Here is a 21,975-nt window from a genome sequence, read left to right on the forward strand (position 1 = left end):
TTATGCCTCACGGTCCGGATGAAACCAAGCGGGGTCCGGTCCTGGACCACAGTCCACTAATTGGTGACCACTGCTCTAAAACATATACACACACCAGTCACACACAAACATACTTACACAAAAATTAACTGGTGAGACTATAACACAGAGCTTTGTTTTTTACATTTGTCAAAAATAACAATAAATCAGTCTCTCTGTCTGTCTTTCTCTCTCACACACACATACGTTTGCAAAATAAAGTTTACTATAGAAAGTTTGAAATTGCAAAATGTTTACTCTGACTCTTCTGTTTTATACTCTAATTTTCAGAATTTTGTGGTTCATTTCTGTTTCTTGGTGTTCATTTTCTGGACATTATTATGCATTTACTTTGAGTTATTACATTTTTTTATTTTAAATAAATTATTGGTAGAAAAATGCTTAGTTTTCTTAAGTTCTATGTCTTCTCTTTGTAACACCAAGGTCAGGTTTGATTGCAAGCTTAATGTGACTTAATCAAACTGACACTTCAAAATCCATTTTAAAATGCTAAACTTTGACAAATAATAGTTTGATAATGTCTAAATATATATCCAAATCCATATCTTGTGATAAAATATAAAATCAGGTTACAACAAGCCATCAGACTACACAGTAGGTGGCTATAGCCATCTATTGGCTGTTTCTGGTGTGACCTGGTTTTCAAGTCATGTTTTTTATATTTTGTTCACCAGATGGCAGCAATCTTCCACCAATTTATTCATTTATTATTTCTCATATTTTCTTCATGTTTCAACTTATAGAAATATAGCATCTGAATTTTTTTTCTTCAGAAATGTACTCACTTATGTATGCAAATAAATGGTAAAATGTAGAAATGTACATGTAAATAAGATATAAGAAGAAGGCTTTGAGACCTGAAAAAAGCTAAATAAGAATATTATAATTAGAAGAACACTGTAATACTAATAAGATCATTACTGCAGTTGGGTTATTTTTGTTATACAGTATTTACCTATAACAAACAAAAAGAAAACATTCATACATTTCACTGGTATACAAGCACTTGACAAAAAAAACTAAAGCCGAGGGTCAGGAAGATTCTCAAGTTGTTCTTTATTTCATTTTTTAATTACGTTTTTTTTATTTTTTTTATTCAACATAATATACATGTTCTGAATGTTCTACATTCTATGGAATGTCAACTACTGAATAGAATTTAATTTGAACATTTCTTAGGGATGTAAATTAAATCCATATGATAAACGTACTGAAAACTCAAAAATAAAAATGTGATACAAAATATGATGGCCAATACAACATGTATTTCATAGGCATTTTAGCAGCTGCTGATAGCTATGGAATTTTTTGCCAACATGTGAAAAGTCTGATTTATGAGCGTCATCTTAATATGCGGCATAACTAATGCAGATTGCATCGTTAAAATCCAGTGAGTTTATCAATGAAATGTACATACTGAAAAGCATAAGTGGCCCGTATTCATAATTAATGTACAGCTTAACTGAATGTGTGCACATACCAATGCTTGCTTGTGAGTGAGTTTGTATTGCATAAGCATGCAGAAAATGTTCATGGGAAGATAAACTGTGGTGAAATCTTGCCTCAAATGGTCATGTAAGTTGAAATATGTAAAGTCTTAATGTGAGACATTCTGCCCTACAAAGGCAACACTGAAACTAAGTAAAATGGCTTTAAAGTTACTTTTTCTAGTTGATTTTGTAGTTACTGCAATCTTCACAATCATTCTTCTCTGAATCGAAGCATAGTTTAGCCAAATCCAACTATCACAGTACAGATCAAAGTCTAAAAGACCCGATTTCAGTCATAACTTATTGTTTAAATATTTGGGCTAAAGTTAGCTCATACTGATGGTATTTGTGTGTATGCATGTATATCTGTGTCTGTGTCTGTCTCATACCCTTTCCAGGTCACGGGGCCTCAGCACTTTTCCAATGAAGAGAAGTGCCCCTGATGGCTCATCTCTGACTAGAAAGATGAAGGGCCGGTCCACACGGTAAGCTAGATCCAGTGACTGACCTTTGGCAGTTGGGGTGGTGCTGGCATACTGTGTACCCTCTGGAGCTGTCTCCATGACAACTTTATGATGGACAGCATTTAACTTAACAGGTTGACTGGTAATTTTGATAAGGTCTGTCTCTGCCAACCATTCAGAGAGACCTGAAGAAAAAAAAAGAATAAATGAGCAAGAAAGAGGCAAATAATATAAGCAAATTTTCAAACTTTTTAATGCCAAGGACCCCCACAAATTATCATCCCCTTACAGGGGATCCCCTTCCTAAAATAGAAAGGCAGCTATACTCTATATTTTCTTGTATAAGAGTAAGACCCATTTATATGGTGATTAAAACAATATTTGTGATATTAAAAAGACAATCTGATTAATCTCATGAGTTTTGTAGTATTTCTTGTTAGGAATGAACACTAGTGCCCCCTTCTGGCCCCATGGTGGTTCATAGACGTCAGTCAAAAATCCCTGGGTTACACTGTGTTACAATGAATAATAGTGTAACAGTAAGAAAACTGTGAACCATTTATAAAATGTCCTGCATTATCTAAATGACAAACTAGCCTCACTGTATTGCCCAATAAAGAGTGCTGGAATGTTGGTTGTCTCTCACCCAGGTCAGAGAGAGAGGGCAGCAGATCTGTACTGTAGCTGAGTTTAATAACAGGCAGGGTGAGCAGCGCCTGCACTGTGTGAAGGGTATTGGAGAGGTCTTGAACAAATTCAGCCGATAGAGCCTCCTCTATTAGAGTCAGATTGTGAGTCACCTCATCTGGCAAGAAGAAAAACATGCTGACCCCATCCTCCATTGGAACCTGGGCTACCTGTAATGAATAGATGGAAAGTAAAACAAAAAACAAAGACGGTCACTAAATGGACACATTGTACTACTACTTACATAAAACTTACTGTATATACCACTCACCATGTTGCTCAAACCACATTTTTCCATGTAATACAAAAAGAGTTACAAAGCAAAATATCCAGGCTGCTCTTGCCCATACAACAAAAGTAGATAGTGATCAAAAAATACTATAAAAGCAATCCATACAACTTATACTGTATATTCCAAGTATTCCAATGTAATAAAATTTCTTTTTGCAAAGAACAGACCTAAATTTATGTGGTTATTCACCAAAAAGCTTGCTTTTCTTGCTAGCTCTAAAATCATCTTCACACTTCTGCACATTCAAACCTGGCACTTTCATGATACATTCATAAAGTATTCAGACCCATTAATTTTTTTTTTTTTTTTTTACATTTTATTATATTGCAGCCTTATGCTAAAATGTTTTAAATTATTTTTTTTCACATCAATCTACATTCCATACACTATAATGACAAAGCAAAAAACAGATTTTTGATAACTTTGCAAAATTACCCAAAAAAAAAAAAAAAAAAAAAAAAGAAATATAACATTGACATAAGTATTCAGACCCTTTGCTACGACACTTGAAATTTAGCTTAGGTGCATCCCATTTCTCTGGATCATCTTTGAGATGTTTCTACACTTTGATTGGAGTCCACCTGTGGAAAATTCAATTGATTGCACATGATTTGGAAAGGCACACACCTGTCTATATAAGGTCTGAAAATGCATATCAGTGCAAAAGAAAAAAGGCTGAAAATGCATATCAGTGCAAAAACCAAGACATTAGGTCAAAGGAAGTGCCTGCAGAGCTCAGAGACAAGATTGTGTCGAGGCACAGATCTAGGAAAGGCTACAAAAACAATTTGGCTGCACTGAAGGTTCCCACGAGCACAGTGGCCTCCATAAGTCTGAAATGTAAGAAGTTTGGAACAAACAGGACTCTTCCTACAACTGGCTGCCCAGCCAAACTGAGCAGTCGGGGGCCTTGGTAAGAAAGGTGACCAAGAACCCAGTGGTTACTCTAGTTGAGCTCCAGAGATCATGTGTGGAGATGGGAGAAACTTGCAGAAGGACAACCATCACTGCAACATTCCACCAATCTGGGCTTTATGGCTTAATGAAAACCTGGTCCAGAGCATTCAGGACATCAGACTGGGCCAAAGGTTCACCTTCCAACACGACAATGACCCTAAGCACACAGCCAAGACAATGCAAGAGTGGCTTATGGACAACTCTGTGAATGTCCTTGAGTGGCCCAGCCAGAGCTCGGACTTCAACCCAAATGAACATCTCTGGAGAGACCTGAAAATGACCTGTCCACCAATAGTTCCCATCTAACCTGACAGAGCTTGAGAGGATCTGCAGAGATGAAAGGCAGAAAATCCCCAAATCCAGGTGTGCAAAGCTTGTCACATCATACCAAAAAGACTTGAGGCTGTAATCGCTGCCAAAGGTGCTTAAACTTTTTGTTAAGGGTCTGAATACTTATGTCAGTGTGATATTTCAGTTTTTTCTTTTTTTTAAATTTGCAAAATAAATCAAAAATCTGTAGTGTAGATTGATGTGAAAAAAAAAATAATAGTAATTTTAAAAAGCATTTTAGCATAAGGCTGCAACATAACAAAATGTGAAAAAATGAAGGGGCCTGAATTCTTTATGAATGCACTGTATGAGAACCAAAGAAGTTTGTGTGCAGTTTCTTCTTCTATGGAATTGAGTGTACTAATCTTCTAGCTGTATGCAAACAAAAAAGTTATTTTGCATTTTCTGGTAATTTCTGTATGTACTTTACATAAGTTATATATTGGAACTTGACAGCCACTTGTCACCATCTACTCTTTGTTGAATGGAAAATAGCAGCCTAAACATTCTACTAAAGGACATCCATTGTGTTCCACATAGGGGATAAATCACTGGTGGATTGAACAACATGAAAGTGAGAATACCATAACAGAATTTTCATTTTTGGTTGAATATCTCTTTATGAACTACATGGTATAAAAATGAGCTGAAATACAAACATACTATTGAAACATACTTTATAACCTTATAGTATATTATAACATAATACTGTATGTCCTGTATCATATTAGCACATGCAAAATACAGAAAGCCATACTGTGCAGCCAAGGTCAGAGTCAACACCCATCTTTACTGGGTAATTTTCTTGCTCCATCATGGGTATGAGAGCTGGCGCTTCACTATCCATCTGGAAGTTCTCCATTTTGTTAGCCTTGCTGAACCTAGTTATCCATTTACCTGCAAAAAAGTGCAAAGACAAAGTACTCATAACACAGCTTGTGACTATAGTACAATAACATGGGACTTATGGTGCATTCAAGTCCTCCTAGGAAATTCATACTTGAGGTTGGAAATCGTAAAAACGATGTGACGTGCGTTCAAGTGATTTTGGTTGGAAAGAACAGACAAGATTTGCAATTTCATATTTATTTATCTTGTTTTTACCTACTAGTGAAGTCAGCAAGCTTTTAGCACCAATGCAACAAAATGAAGAGGAAAGCCATGGATTAGGTGTGTAATTAATGCTTTAATCAATCTATTTTATCAAACTAGTGCAGCCACATATAATGATTGGAAATGTAGTTTTGTTGCAAACGCTCGTCACTGCATTAACCAGCTAAATAAGTATTATTTTCATGGTTATTTTCAAGTTTCATAGTTATTCTTTATTAATAGTACAAAAAATGCATACAAACTAAACTGCACAGTCAAAATCCTCAAGTAAAATTAAATGAATACCAATAACAATTTGCTTCTGCTATGAGTCTTAAATTGACATGCCCCAAATCGGAAAGTCTCGGCTCTAAGAAAAATTTCCCACTTGGAATTACGACTTTGTGGTGGCGTTCATGTGTGCCCAACTCGTAAATATGATAATTCTGACATGACTTGAATGCACCATTATTAGGAAACGGAACACGATAAAGATCTTATGGAAAAAACTGTCTCAGTGCTTGCCATTTCAGAATGAACAAAATAACACTTGTGGAGGAAAATGCTACTAAGTTAAAAGTAAATAAAACAGAACAAGATAAAGAATCAGAGCCTATCTACCCTTGAAGAAGGCTGCCCCCACAGGCAGTACAGCTGTGTTACGAGGGAGAGGGGCAGGAAGGACTTGGTCCACTTTTCCACCAGTCTGCTGTTTAAACCAATCATTAACTATTTTGAGGTCCCTGGCTCCACCCGCAAGAGTTTGAGGGCGTAATCCATATTGTTTCTCTACATTGTTGAGGTATTCCAGTTTAAGACGGAGCTCTGAAACAAACAGGGATTGACAAAAATATGCACAACTCATTTCAATGAACTAAAAGCCATTGTTTTCTCTCTCGCTGACAAACCCACAACCACACTCACTTACTCCTAGCCAAAAGGATGCGTTCTGCAGAGTTAAAACCCTTGGCAGATACCCTGAGCGAGGCGAGAAGGTCTCTCAAAGTGTCATGGAGCTGACTGTCTTGCAGAGTGTGGTAGCGGAGGGCTCTGTAAATCTGTTTCTCAGCTCGTTCAGATGCTCCTATACGACAGATGATAAACACCAAATCTAAGACTGGGGTACGTTCTTTTGTGATTATTGTGGGATGAGCAGACTGATTTCTAAGCACAAGACTGCTAACTATTGACCCTTTAGTAAGAGAAGCGCTGCTTGCTTCATATCATGGAGGACATGCCTCACCCATTGAGAGCTGCGTGAAAGCTGCTGAGATACTCATGGGTGACAGGAAGACGCTGGCCTTTGGGTCACGTGCTGCCAGCTGACGGAACAGGTTGTAGCCAAAATCGGAGGTTGCAGCAGCCAGCTTGGTGCGTGGTGTGGTAAAAAGGTCAACCACCTCTTCCTCACCTTCAACCTCTTCAGTATCTGGCTATGGAGAGAGTGGAAAGTTAAAGCCCATAAAAGAGGTAGATGGTGTAGATGAGCCGGTATCTGAAGCCTCATGGAGACCTTACCAACTGAGCATGTGAGATAGAGAGAAGACTCCATAAACCAAACAGCAGGGCTATCTTTTTCATCCTGACAAATAAAAAGATAGAGACTCAGAAAGATTCCTTTGAAGACAGGCACAAAAACACACACATAATTACTAATCAGTTAAGAAGACACATTGTTTGCATTACAGTTTTGTGACATACTGTACAAGAACTGACAGACCGGTTTGGCACGCTATTGTAAAACATGTCAGAAAAGTTTCAGGCCCACCTTGATTTCAGTCTCTAAGCTCACCCTCAAATCATCAATGGCAATAATTTTGGCAATAATTAGTAAGAAAAATCAAATCCACTACTATCTAAAATGCAATCTAAAACTAGAGGTTAGACCGATAGTGGATTTTTCAGATACCGATAACTATGGCAGTTGGAAAAATCAGACAACCGATTAACGGGCCGATAGTTGTTGTTTTTTTAATCGATTTAAAGAATGTTAAAAATATATATATTTCCTTACTATAACTAGTACAGACATGGAGGCTACAAGAGTCCAAAATGAATTAAATCCCAAATGCAGTTTATTGTGCAACCAAAACCCCAATAATGACTAGGCAAAAATTAAGATTTGAAATCTGAAATCTTATATTAAAATGATAGAGACTTGGCTCCGTTATAATGCACTATATGTAAGTATTTACTAAATTATTATTTTTTTATAGCCTATATATTCACCAGATGAAGGATTTCACACATATTTCACCAGATGACGTTTAATGAGGTATGAAGATATTAAGCTGGAGACACGATGTATGGGGCATGACGGGCTTGTTTCCACATATGTAGTCACATTTTTGATGGTCTCAAAATGCAACAATAAGCACTGATTATTCATCAAAAACCGATATATATCTCTATCTAAAACTACACTAGTTGACAGGCCAATCAAGAGTGCTTTTCATAATCTGAAAGTAAATACAAAACAATGTAATGGTCACCAGTGCAAGTAGTACAATGAGCAAGATGTTATATGCATAAATAAACAAAAGCTGAACCAAGATGAGACCCAGACTACAATTAAAACTTTACACTTTGCAAAATATTTGATAAATAGATGCACTCTGGTTTCCACCTGTGTAGCAATATGAAAAACAAAATCAAATTAAACTTAGGTATTTGATGAAACTGGTCATATGTTATAAACAGGATGAATGAAAATAAATGCACAAAAAGATCCATCTGAACCTCAATTTTGAGTTACTACAAGTTAAAGTTTCTCCATTCCTTTCCTCCTAGGGCATCCTTTCTTAATACATATATATATATATATATATATATATATATATATATATATATATATATATACATACATACATACATATATATATACATACATATATATATATATATGTATATATGAGATGCTATTCTTCTCACCACAATTGTAAGGAGCAGTTATCTGAATTACCATAGACTTTGTCAGTTTGAACCAGTCTGGCCATTCTCTGATAGACCTCTCTCATCAACAAGACGTTAACATCTGCAGAACTGCCGCGCACTGGATGTTTTTTGTTTTTTGTTTTTGGCACCATTCAGAGTAAATTCCAGAGACTGTTGTGTGTGAAAATCCCAGGAGATCAGAAGTTACAGAAATACTCACACCAGCCCATTTGGCACCAACAGCTGACAAAGTCTACAGTAACTCAGATAACCGCTCTGTACAATTGTGGTGAGTTTATAGTAGATTAGTGTCACTGAATGGCTAGATGTCTGAGTGGTGCCTGGAGAATAGCATAGGATTTATAGATAATTGGAAGAGTTTTTTGGGTAGACCTGACCTGCTAAAGAGAGACAGACTCCATCTCTCCAGGGAAGGTGCCACTCTCCTCTCTAGTAATTTGGCTCATAGGCTTAATAGTGATAATATTTGACTAACTGGGGCCCAGGTCAGGAAGCAGACAAACTGGCTAATCTGAACATCTGCTAGCTGCCTTGAGACATCACACAGGTCACATAAACTACACAGTGTTGGGGAAGCTACTTTGAAACTGTAGTTTGACAAGCAACAAGCTACTCATAATTTTAAATAGTTAAGCTAAGCTCAAACTACTCTTTTGAAAAATAAGTTGGCTACACTTCAAGTTACTATCAAAAAGTAGCTAGCTACATTGAAGCTACAGTTGCAATCGAAATTATTCAACCCCCCCAAGACAGTAAGGATTTACAAAGGTAAGCTTTTCTGATGACCCAGAATTTTTAAACTTTACATCTATATTAGTTGAGTGACACATTCAAAGTCATAGTGTGAATATATAACCTAATATTTGTAAATAGCAGGATTTTTTAAAAATACAGTCATGTCATAATTATTCAACCCCTATTGCATGTAGCCATTTCTTAAATATGTAAGGCTACACAAGTAATTGTTTTAAAACAAAATTAAGTCATCAATCTGCAATGGCACTTATTTAAGTTTTCAAATTTAAGTTTAGCGTTATAAGCAAAAATGTATTTCTATGCAAAAAATGCAATTAAAAATAAGCTGTCTCAAAAGCTAATAGAGGAGATTATTTCATTACACAAGAAAGGTCATGGCTAAAAGTACATTTCCAAGGCACTTCAATTTCCAACAGACAAAGTTGGCAGCACCATTCATACATTTTTTAAATATGGTACAACAGCAACCTTCTTGGGGTGTGGAAGAAAGGGAAATGTTGACTTGAAAATTCAAGTAATAGGAAAGAAGTAGGAAAGACCTGTGGAGTCCTGGAAGGTTTAATAGACTGTAACAGATCTCTAAGTTCAGGCAATGGAGGAGTCATGAGACAACGGAGCAGGTTCATGGTCAATCCTTTTATTCTCTCTTTTACACACAATCGACGGTAACCATCGATAACAAAGAATAAACATTCTAAATAAATGAAAGCACTCTAGCTAATCAACCACTCTCTCGGTTCAGGGCTGTCGTGCTTTCTGGTCTCTCTCTCCTACTCTGATGCTCTGGTGTACCTTTTCAAGTTTCCCTCCGCCATCACTAAAATGAGAGACAGGTGTTAGAGATAATTATGAACCAGGTGATGAGCCTTACCGCTCTCTCTCTCTCTCCCGCAGACCGACACATTACCACCCCCCCCCCCATGCCACATAGATGTATGACACTAAACTGAAAATTAGTTTTAGACCCATGGGTCAGCAGTACGTCTGGAGTAAGATGACAATGTGATGACAAGAACAACACCATCCCCACAGTCAAGCATGGAGGTGGGTCAGTCCTGTTATGGGGGTGTTTTGCAGCTGCAGGAAACGGCTATCCTGACTATGTGACTGACACCATGGATTCTTTCAGGTATCAGGCCATTTTGGCATGAAAAATGTGATGCCTTCAGTGTGTAAATTGAAGCTCGGTGATCACTGGAATTTCCAGCAAGACAATAACACCAAGGATACATCCAAGTTGTCCAAAATGTGGTTCAGGGATAGGTTGTGGAATGTCCTTAAATGGCCCTTTCAGTCCATCATTAAAATCCCATTGCAAACCTTTGTTGGGATTTCAAGGAAGCAGTGGCAGCACAGAAATCAAAGAATGTCAATGAATTGGAAGCTTTTGCTCATGAGAAATGTGTAAATATTCTAATAAAGAGGTGTCCGAAGCCTGAGAACACTTACCTGAAACATTTATTTGCTGTTATTAAGGATAAGGATGCTCCACAAATGATTGACTTTGGGAGCTGAATATTTTTGACATGACATTTGTGGAGAGAATTAGTTATTTTTTATTTTAAAATTTGGGTAAACTGAATTCTTTGTTCTCAAAATCACTCAAATGTGTATTAAAAACTTACTTTGACTGTTTACTGAGGTTTTAGTTCACATCACCAGAATGTATTGCTGGTCAGTGGGGTTGAATAATTTTGATTGTAACTGTACTTAAAGAGGCAAAAAAAAATTTGTTACTATCAAACCAATAATATTAATAACAAAATGTACACTAATGACATTTATTAATTAATGTATTAAATACATTTAATGTGTTTAATTAAATATATTAAATGAATTTATGTTACGATTCACTGTTGTCTGCCTTGTGTTTTGCCTCTGTCATCTGTTCCCCCTGGACTACATTTCCCATAATCCCCTGCTCTGATCACTTCCAGCTGTTCCCCATTGTTTCTCACCTGTGTTTTATTTACCTCTTTATCCTTGTGTATATATTGCCCTGATGTCTGTTTTACCTTTGTCAGCTGTTATGTGTTTTGACCTCCTGTTCTTGACCCGTTCCCATCGTTCATGTTTTCTCTGTTCCTGTTTTTCCCATCATGTATGTTTCTTTTGTTCCTGTGTTTACCCTGTTAATCTGTACTTTATTTTATTAAATACCTTTAAGCTGCGTTTAGATCCTGCTCCTGTGACCTCCCTCATTGTAACAATTTAATAACTTAATGAATAGTAACATTAATACAGTTAATAATGGCCATAAAATAAAATACAACAGTATAAAATAAAAACAAAAAAGATCAGATGCCATTAAAAAAAAATTTTTATACTATACTTCACACTTTTCTGTCCTGCTGTGGCCAGGTAAAGCCTACTTCCCTAAAGATCACATTTTTATGACAAACTCTCGTTGGGCTGGCATTTTTTGCTCTTGTCACATAATATTTAGTGTGGATAATAAGTGAATAAAGATTCAGGGCTTGTTTCTCCCCTCACCTGGGTTCATGCTCACTGTATTTTCTGACTTTTTTGACATGCAAGTGCCAGCTTTACAGGTCACATACAGAGGTTGCTCTACAAATATTTGCTCGCTTTGTTCAGGTCCAAAAAAAGTGGACGGATGGTCATCCTAGATTGTTGCATAACAATGCATGCCATAAATGATTTCTTTTGCCAATCATTTTATTTATTTTACATGAAAATAATAAATTAAATGCTAAGAAATTGAGAAATCAAATAGTTCTACATTATAGTAATTATTATAATAATATATACTGTAGATTTATAAATAATATAATAATTCACTTGCTGCTCCCAATAACACACAGATGATGAGAAGCTAAATAAATTTAGAACAGAAAGAAAATCCCTCCAAAGGCAATAATAACTTGAATTATTTTATTTAAAATAGTAAAGGTAAATATGCTGTTGTGTGATCTACAGTATTAAGAACAAAGTGTCTGAAACATTCTTTGTTTCATAGAAGAATAAAATGGTGTTCTTTTATCATTTTCAGATTTATCCGCCCCTGTAGTCTTGTAAAGGTAAACAAACTGTGGTTGCTCGCTTTACATAACCATCAGACAATCTCTTCTTATCCAAGTGAGCTGTAATACAGTGCATCCGGAAAGTATTCACAGTGCTTCACTTTTTCCACATTTTGTTATGTTACAGCCTTATTCCAAAATGGATTAAATTCATTATTTTCCTCAAAATTCTACAAACAATACCCCATAATGACAACGTGAAAGAAGTTTGTTTGAAATCTTTGCAAATTTATTAAATTAAAAATGGAAAAAAAAAAAAGAAAAAAAAAAACACATATACATAAGTATTCACAGCCTTTGCTCAATACTTTGTTGAAGCACCTTTGGCACCAATTACAGCCACAAGTCTTTTTGAGTATGATGCTACAAGCTTGGCACACCTATTTTTGGGCAGTTTCACCCATTCTTCTTTGCAGGACCTCTCAAGCTCCATCAGGTTGGATGGGGAGCATCAATGCACAGCCATTTTCAGATCTCTCCAGAGATGTTCAATCGGGTTCAAGTCTGGGCTCTGGCTGGGCCACTCAAGGACATTCACAGAGTTGTCCCGGAGCCACTCCTTTGTTATCTTGGCTGTGTGCTTAGGGTCGTTGTCCTGTTGGAAGATGAACCTTCACCCCAGTCTGAGGTCCAGAGCGCTCTGGAGCAGGTTTTCATCAAGGATGTCTCTGTACATTGCTGCATTCATCTTTCCCTCAATCCTGATTAGTCTCCCAGTTCCTGCCACTGAAAAACATCCCCACAGCATGATGCTGCCACCACCATGCTTCACTGTAGGGATGGTATTGGCCAGGTGATGAGCGGTGCCTGGTTTCCTCCAGACATGATGCTTGCCATTCAGGCCAAAGAGTTCAATCTTTGTTTCTCATGGTCTGAGAGTCCTTCAGGTGCCTTTTGGCAAACTCCAGGCAGGCTGTCTTGTGCCTTTTACTGAGGAATGGCTTCCGTCTGGCCATTCTACCATACAGGCCTGATTGGTGGAGTGCTGCAGAGATGGTTGTTCTTCTGGAAGGTTCTCCTCTCTCCACAGAGAAATGCTGGAGCTCTGTCAGAGTGGCCATCGGGTTCTTGGTCACCTCCCTGACTAAGGCCCTTCTCCCCCGATTGCTCAGTTTGGCCAGGCGGCCAGCTCTAGGAAGAGTCCTAGTGGTTCCAAACTTCTTCCATTTACGGATGATGGAGGCCACTGTGCTCATTGGGACCTTCAAAGCTGCAGAAATTTTTCTGTACCCTTCCTCAGATCTGTGCCTCAATACAATCCTGTCTCGGAGGTCTACAGACAATTCCTTGGACTTCATGGCTTGGTTTGTGCTCTGACATGCACTGTTAACTGTGGGACCTTATATAGACAGGTGTGTGCCTTTCCAAATCATGTCCAATCAACTGAATTTACCACAGGTGGACTCCAATCAAGTTGTAGAAACATCTCAAGGATGATCAGTGAAAACAGGATGCACCTGAGCTCAATTTTGAGTGTCATGGCAAAGGCTGTGAATACTTATGTACATGTGATTTTTTTTGTTTTTTATTTTTAATAAATTTGCAAAGATTTCAAACAAACTTCTTTCACGTTGTCATTATGGGGTATTGTTTGTAGAATTTTGAGGAAAATAATGAATTTAATCCATTTTGGAATAAGGCTGTAACATAACAAAATGTGGAAAAAGTGAAGCACTGTGAATACTTTCCGGATGCACTGTAAGCTCTCAGTAGATGGCGGTAATTCACTATTTTTCTTTGTGATCTGCCATTACAAAAAAAGATGACGATGCTGCCTGATTCTGATCAGCAGACAGAAATATGCTGCCAGTTTGTCGGACGTTTTGCCGGTAAAAGTTTGGCTTCTACGCAATAAGGAAGGCTATTAGTTATAATCTGACCAACATGATGTAGCGCTTGGTCACGCTACACCGCTACTTGCTGGAAAAAGTAGTTCGCTACTGGAAAAGCTACTCTGTTTTAAAAGGAGCTGAGCTACAGTCAAGCTACTGAAAAATGTAGTTAAGTTAGTAGCGTCACTACATGTAGTTAGCTACTCCCCAATACTGAAACTACAACACATAGAGATTGTATCACCTAGATATCATATAGAGACTGTGTATGTTCCCCTAACTACCAAACACAAAACTCTCACTAAATTATTTAGAAAAAATTTGATTAAGGTAAAACTTGAAAATAATAATTAAAAAAAAAAAAAAAAAAAAATTAAGATAAACATCATATAAAGGTAGGGCTACTAAACATTAGATCTCTTACAAACAAAGCACTAATTATAAATTAAATTATTACAGATCATAGTTTGGATGTGCTCTGTTTGACTGAAAACTGGCTTAAACCGGATGAATATATTAGTTTAAATGAATCTGCTCCCCCATGTTATTGTTATAAACATGAGCCTCATCTGAAGGGTCAAGGAGGAGGTGTTGCTACAATTTACAGTGAAGTTTTTGTTGTTACTCAGAGGACAGGGTATAAGTTTAAGTCTTTTGACTAATAATGCTTAATATGACACCATCAGATACAAATAAAAAACCTCTGTCATCTTTTGCCCTTGCTACACTATATATAGATCACCCGTGTCGTATTCTGATTTCTTTGGTGAATTTGCAAATTTTCTATCAGATCTTAGTTACTGTGGATAGGGCTTTAATTGTTGGTTTCGTTAAATTTGTTAAATTTCGAATACATTCTACCATGCTATATTCCATCCACTGCCGCCGCTGCCAGTATTGCCAGTATTGTCATGGCTTTTAGTTCAAGTATTGCCCGGCAATACTAGTTTTCTCCATTATTTCAGCTTCATTAACCTGCATTTTTAGCTCTGGTAGTTCAAAATAGAATCCACATATGTGATCCAGTCCTGACTTTACCTTTCGCTTTGTGATTGGAATCGTTGTGATTGGTCAAAATCAGTTGGTTGCCCCGCTCTGCTTAACTGAATGTACTGCCTCAGAGCGGCCGTATTTCCCACCCTGAGAAGATGAGAAGCATAAGCAACGAATGTGAGAGGATAAAATAGCTATCTGTAATACATACTGATTATTTGTTTATAGCGTATTATAGATTTAGACTTTTACATTTAATTTTTAATGTTGTATTATTGTAAAAGACTAACATTTAACCGTACATGTGTATAGCATGGCTGAGTGAAGTAGCCAACATACTCACAACTTGATAACCAGCAAAAATGTGTCAGTAGTAATTTAACAAAATGTGGATTGTCATACAGTTGTGCTCAAAAGTTTGCATACCCTGGCAGAAATTGTGAAATTTTGGCACTGATTTTGAAAATATGACTGATCATGCAAACAAAACCTGTCTTTTATTTAAGCATAGTGATCATATGAAGCCATTTATTATCACATAGTTGTTTGGCTCCTTTTTAAATCATAATTATAACAGAAATCACCCAAATGGCCCTGATCAAAAGTTTACAAACCCTTGAATGTTTGGCCTTGTTACAGACACACAAAGTGACACACACAGGTTTAAATTGCAATTAAAGGTTAATTTCCCACACCTGTGGCTTTTTAAATTGCAATTAGTGTCTGTGTATAAATAGTCAATGAGTTTGTTAGCTCTCACGTGGATGCACTGAGCAGGCTAGATACTGAGCCATGGGGAGCAGAAAAGAACCATCAAAAGACCTGCGTAACAAGGTAATGGAACTTTATAAAGATGGAAAAGGATATAAAAAGATATCAAAAGCCTTGAAAATGCCAGTCAGTACTGTTCAATCACTTATTAAGAAGTGGAAAATTCAGGGATCTCTTGATACCAAGCCAAGGTCAGGTAGACCAAGAAAGATTTCAGCCACAACTGCCTGAAGAATTGTTCGGGATACAAAGAAAGACCCACAGGTAACCTCAGGAGAAATACAGGCTGCTCTGGAAAAAGATGGTGTGGTTGTTTCAAGGAGCACAATACGACGATACTTGAACAAAAATTAGCTGCATGGTCGAGTTGCCAGAAAGAAGCCTTTACTGCGGCAATGCCACAAAAAAGCCTGGTTACAATATGCCCGACAACACCTTCACACGCCTCACAGATTCTGGCACACTGTAATTTGGAGTGATGAGACCAAAATGGAGCTTTATGGTCACAACCATATGCGCTATGTTTGGAAAAGGGTCAACAAGGCCTATAGTGAAAAGAATACCATCCCCACTGTGAAGCATGGTGGTGGCTCACTGATGTTTTGGGGGTGTGTGAGCTCTAAAGGCATGGGGAATCTTGTGAAAATTGATGTCAAGATGAATGCAGCATGTTATCAGAAAATACTGGCAGACAATTTGCATTCTTCTGCATGAAAGCTGTGCATGGGACGCTCTTGGACTTTCCAGCATGACAATGACCCTAAACACAAGGCCAAGTTGACCCTCCAGTGGTTACAGCAGAAAAAGGTGAAGGTTCTTGAGTGGCCATCACAGTCTACTGACCTTAATATCATCGAGCCACTCTGGGGAGATCTTTAACGTGCGGTTCATGCAAGACGACCAAAGACTTTGCATGACCTGGAGGCATTTTGCCAAGACGAATGGGCAGCTATACCACCTGCAAGAATTTGGGGCCTCATAGACAACTATTACAAAAGACTGCACACTGTCATTGATGCTAAAGGGGGCAATTCACAGTATTAAGAACTAAGGGTATGCAGACTTTTTTTCTTTGTTGCCATGTTTTGTTTTATGATTGTGCCATTCTGTTATAACCTACAGTTGAATATGAATCCCATAAGAAATAAAAGAAATGTGTTTTGCCTGCTCACTCATGTTTTCTTTACATGGTACATATATTACCAATTCTCCAAGGGTATGCAAACTTTTGAGCACAACTGTATTTAGCGTTATGTAAATTGCTTGTATGTTTAAATTGCTTGCTAGCTTGGCAAATTTTGGCTGCTGATTAACTTTTGAGCTTTTTTCTATGCAGGAGTAGATCATGCTAGCTAGGTTTTTGTGAGCCATTTCCAAAGCTATCATGAAGCACGCACATGCAGCTCAAAAGAGCATAGTTTATTTCTTCAAAAGGTTTGTCATGGGATGTGGGAGGCTAAAAGAACATGTCGAGAAACAATTTTAAGTGACTTGAGGTAGGTGATATACCGATTACATAGAAATGTGTCAACTTCAAGAACTTTTCGTGTATCCTTGCTATCATGGTGACACAAAATGCAGTCGTTTTGTAGGGAATGTTCATTTGTAGTCATCGTTTATTGGTTGTGCATTATTTTTCATTTAAATATGCACTTTTTTCGGCGCACAGCACAGGGAGAGTGAAGACACCTAATGATGCTTAAAATTAAAACTGACTAAAATGTAAAAATGAAAGCAGACATTGATAGTATTTTATTCAGCAATATTTTAATTTGTTTTGTAAATATTGAAACAAAAAGCTTGCTAACTAATTATTAAGTCCTTTTATTGGACATAGTGGATATGGAACTTCTACCATTACTCTGGACATTGTTTTATATCAAAAAGGGGCTGATTCGTTCAGAAGTTTAATTACTTTCCATTAAACATTTGCATATCATGATATATGGTTAACCAAAAGCGTTAAGAATTTCACATTACAATATTTGCTTATATCGCCCACCCCTAAAAGTGACAATTACAAACATCAAACTTAATGAGTGCAGTAATATGTCAGGTCCAATTGAGTAAGTGGTGTTTTTGCAAAAAGACAGAAGCAACAAGTGTAGACAGCTGGTATCTCATCACCCAGCAGTGAGAGTTTGAACAGGTTAGTAAATAGTTTAGTAAGTTAGATGAAGCAAATGTTCAAAACAATAAGTTGTGATGATTTGAATCATTAAACCTAGTGAGTGAACATGTTAGGTCCATGATAGTAACTATATATATGGGTATTTGGTGTTTTTGTAAACAGACAAGAGCAGCAAAAGGAGACAGCTGGTAGGTACCTCATCACCCAGCAGTGAGAGTTTGAACAGGTTAGTAAATAGTTTAGTAAGTTAGACGAAGTAAATTTTCAAAACAAGTAAGTCAATTGATGATTAGAATCATTAAACCTAAAAACACCTTAAAACAAAACACAGCAGACAGGGGAAAAAATGTCACTTTTATGATCCCCTCAAAAAGGAAAGAAAAATCTTGAACCATTCAGTTATCTAAATTATATTAATACATGATTTTATGTTGCTTGCAGAAAAAAAAAATAAAAAAAAGGGCAAGAATTTGGCAATACTACTTTGTGGCATGTGATGGCACCCCTGATTCCATGACGTTCATTATGATCGCAAAATTCTGGCCTGTTAATAGTTCCTAGAATATCAAAATACACATAAGGAGGTAGATCCTTTTCCTATTTGGCTCCTAAACTATGGAATAGTCTCCCTAACACTGTTCGGGACACAGACACACTCACTGAGTTTAGGTCTAGACTAAAGACTGCTCTATTTAGCCAGACATACAAATAATTTATCCATCAACTCACAATTTGGCTGCTTTAGTTAGGTACTAATTTGGAGGTGTACCTCTGGATGTATTTTAAGGCCTATCTTCAAACTCATTGCCTCTTTGCTTGATATCATGGGAAAATCAAAAGAAATCAGCCAAGACCTCAGAAAAAAATTGTGGACCTCCACAAGTCTGGTTCATCATTGGGAGCAATTTCCAAATGCCTGAAGGTACCACGTTCATCTGTACAAACAATAGTATGCAAGTATAAACACCATGGGACCATGCAGCCATCATACCACTCAGGAAGGAGATGCATTCTGTCTCCTTTGGTGCAAAAAGTGCAAATCTATCCCAGTACAACAGCAAAAGACATTGTGAAGATGCTGGAGGAAACAGGTAGACAAGTATCTATATCCACAGTAAAATGTGTCCTATATCAACATATCCTGAAAGGTTATTCAGCAAGGATGATGACACTACTCCAAAACCACCATAAAAAGGCCTGACTACAGTTTGCAAGTGCACATGGGGACAAAGATCTTACTTTTTGGAGAAATGTCCTCTGGTCTAATGAAACTAAAATTGAATTGTTTGGCCATAATGACCATCATTATGTTTGGAGGAAAAAAGGCGAGGCTTGCAAGCCAAGGAACACCATCCCAACCATGAAGCATGGGGGTGGCAGCATCGTATTGTGGGGGTGCTTTGCTGCAGGAGGGATGGTGCACTTCGCAAAATAGATGGCATCATGAGGAAGGAACATTATGAGGATATATTGAAGCAACATCTCAAGACATCAGCCAGGAAGTTAAAGCTCGGTCGCAAACGGGTCTTCCACATGGATAATGACCCCAAGCATACCTCCAAAGTTGTGGCAAAATGGCTTAAGGACATCAAAGTCAAGGTATTGGAGTGGCCATCACAAAGCCCTGACCTCAATCTGATAGAAAATTTGTGGGCAGAGATGAAAAAGCATGTGTGAGCAAGGAGGCCTGCAAACCTGTCTCAGTTACACAAGTTCTGTCTGAAGCAATGGGCCAAAATTCCAGCAACTTATTGTGAGAAGCTTGTGGAAGGCTACCCAAAGCGTTTGACCCAAGTTAAACAATTTAAAGGCAATGCAACCAAATACTAACAAAGTGGATGTAAACATTTGACCCACTGGGAATGTGATGAAAGAAATAAAAGCTGAAATAAATCATTCTCTCTACTATTATTCTGACATTTTACATTCTTAAAATAAAGTAGTGATCCTAACTGACCTAAGGTGGGGAATGTTTTCTTCGATTAAATATCAGGAATTGTGAAAAACTGAGTTTAAATGTATTTGGCTAAGGTGTATGTAAACTTCTGATTTCAACTGTACATGTGTCTGAGTGATGACAACTAAAAGTAGCTGGTGCCAGCCAGACATCACTTCAGTCTATTACGATTGACTTCAGAGGATGAACTGATGCCAACTCCAACCATAAGACATGGGATACTTCATATTCCACTGCCTGAACCTTGGACTTAGGATAGACCTCACCAAAATGACCGGCTAGTTGAACTGCGATGCACCTTACTCATCTCTGCCTACATCACCTTGGTCTAATGATGGACTACACTCCTGAAATGGAATACATAGACTATCAATTAATTGCCAACAAAAGCCTTAATCAGCCAACTAACAAAGGACAATGCATCTATATGTAAACTTCTGCAGTTAATCCAGGATGGACTTCAAAGACATTAGTCATTAATCTTACAGTTCATAAAAAATCTTTGTTTGAAAAATGGCCCTTAACACTTACTTAGTTTACTAATTTTAAACCATGACTTACACTGCACATAAATAAGTAATACTGGCATTATATTTATGCTGTTAGCCAGAGGGGAACTGGCCCCCACAGTGAGCCTAGTTTCTCCCAAGGTTATTTTTCTCCATTAACTAACATCTTATGGAGTTTTGTGTTCCTTGCCTCAGTCGCCTTCGGCTTGCTCACTGGGGTTCTAAATACAATTATTATTAAATTATTTATTTTTATACAAAATTTATAATCATATTTATCAAACTACACAATGATGACCTAAGACTTTATAGATATTACAGTTTCATTTTCTGTTAATGCATGATTTTCTGTAAAGCTGCTTTGAAACGATGTGAGTTTTGAAAAGCACTATACAAATAAAAATGATTTGACTTGACTTGGTGAGAAGAATATCATCTCAGAATGCTATTTTGAGATGTGGGTTGGTGCTGTTTTGATCTACACAATATTAGGCAGGTGGTTTTAATGTTTTGGCTGATCGTGAAAATCCCAGGAGATCAGCAGTTACAGATATACTCAAACCAGCCCATCATCCATGCGATTATCTATTCAGCCAATCATGTGGCAGCAAAGCAGTGCATAAAACCATGCAGATACGGGTCTGGAGCTTCAGTTAATGTTCACATCAACCATCAGAATGGGTAAAAATTGTGATCTGTTATTTGGACCATGGCATGATTGTTGGCGCCAGAGTGGCTGGTTTGAGTATTTCTGTAACTGCTGATCTCCTGAGATTTTCACGCATAACAGTCTCTAGAATGGTGCCAAAAACAAAAAACATCCATTGAGCGACAGTTCTGTAGATGGAAATGCCTTGTTGATGAGAGAGGTCAACCGAAAATATACACATACACGCACACGTATGTTATATATGACACATATATAAATAACTAAACATGAGATGTAATGCCCAGCCTTTACATAACTCTTGGCACAGTAAACTGCAGGCTCAGACTCAAGGATTGGAGAGTTTCCTATAACAATTTCCAAAAAGGCCCAAAACAGGCACTCTCTCAATAACTTTTCCATGTTTCTTCAGCACATCTGGTTTTCATTAAGCTCGCATTCCTGAGTTCATGTCCATCAATGGAAAAAAATTCACATAACACTTTTTTTTTCCTTTCACATTCATCTAACTGGCTCCCTCACTGTTCTGCCACAGAGATCAAGACCATTTTCATTGCATACATTTCTGATTCAAATTCTTTGCTAGTCAGAGTTGCATCTTTTAACCCCTAATGCAGGTAACCATACATACAATTTGTAAAACAAGATTTATTAACATCTTTAGAGCACTATTAAAAAGAGAAAAAGAAGAGAAGAAACTACACAGGTAAAAACCATTTATGTTAAAAAAAAAATGATAATTTTAGATATAGAAAACACAGGTATACTGAGTTATGTTTTTTACGGGACTGACCTGGTTTGTAGTTGTTTTTTTACTTTCACCGTCATCTTGTGCAGATTCTCAGCTCACAGCTGTCTCCACCAACTGTGCGTGAGCAGATGCATTAGCAATGTTTTAGTGAAGAATCCCACCCTTTTCTGACGACAGAAGGAGGTCTGTAACTTCTGAGGAGAAAATCTTTATGGCGAATTAAGCAAATGTATTTCATTATTTTAATATATAACCTCA

The 21,975-nt window shown here is 37.3% G+C and overlaps 1 protein-coding gene across 2 annotated transcripts; it reads right to left on the reverse strand.

The window, feature by feature from the left end:
* Positions 1-1,077: 1,077 nt before the first annotated feature.
* Positions 1,078-21,847, reverse strand: serpinf1 (serpin peptidase inhibitor, clade F (alpha-2 antiplasmin, pigment epithelium derived factor), member 1). 2 transcript variants are annotated; one of them, XM_051680775.1, is made up of 8 exons: positions 21,760-21,847; positions 6,870-6,933; positions 6,595-6,784; positions 6,280-6,435; positions 5,973-6,176; positions 5,017-5,156; positions 2,640-2,850; positions 1,078-2,178 (listed from the first exon to the last, which is right to left on the reverse strand). In XM_051680775.1, exons 1-8 carry the CDS (start codon positions 21,792-21,794, stop codon positions 1,913-1,915), a joined length of 1,266 nt encoding a protein of 421 aa, XP_051536735.1. In that variant the 5' UTR covers positions 21,795-21,847; the 3' UTR covers positions 1,078-1,912. The 2 variants fall into 2 exon arrangements, with proteins under 2 accessions (XP_051536735.1, XP_051536736.1); XM_051680776.1 differs by lacking the exon at positions 21,760-21,847 and adding an exon at positions 14,977-15,032.
* Positions 21,848-21,975: the final 128 nt, after the last annotated feature.

This window comes from Myxocyprinus asiaticus, chromosome 40 (genome assembly GCF_019703515.2).
Source record: "Myxocyprinus asiaticus isolate MX2 ecotype Aquarium Trade chromosome 40, UBuf_Myxa_2, whole genome shotgun sequence".
Classification (NCBI taxonomy): domain Eukaryota; kingdom Metazoa; phylum Chordata; class Actinopteri; order Cypriniformes; family Catostomidae; genus Myxocyprinus; species Myxocyprinus asiaticus.

Bases quoted from the DNA above. Each gene is read 5' to 3' on its own strand.
- serpinf1 (XM_051680775.1), bottom strand. From the start codon at position 21,794: ATGACGGTGAAAGTAAAAAAACAACTACAAACCAG. The intron at 6,177-6,279 runs GTAAGTGAGTGT...TGTTTGTTTCAG, and splicing joins ACGCATCCTTTTGGCTAGGA to AGCTCCGTCTTAAACTGGAA. The intron at 2,179-2,639 runs GTGAGAGACAAC...TTTTTTCTTCAG, and splicing joins GCCCTCTCTCTCTGACCTGG to GTCTCTCTGAATGGTTGGCA.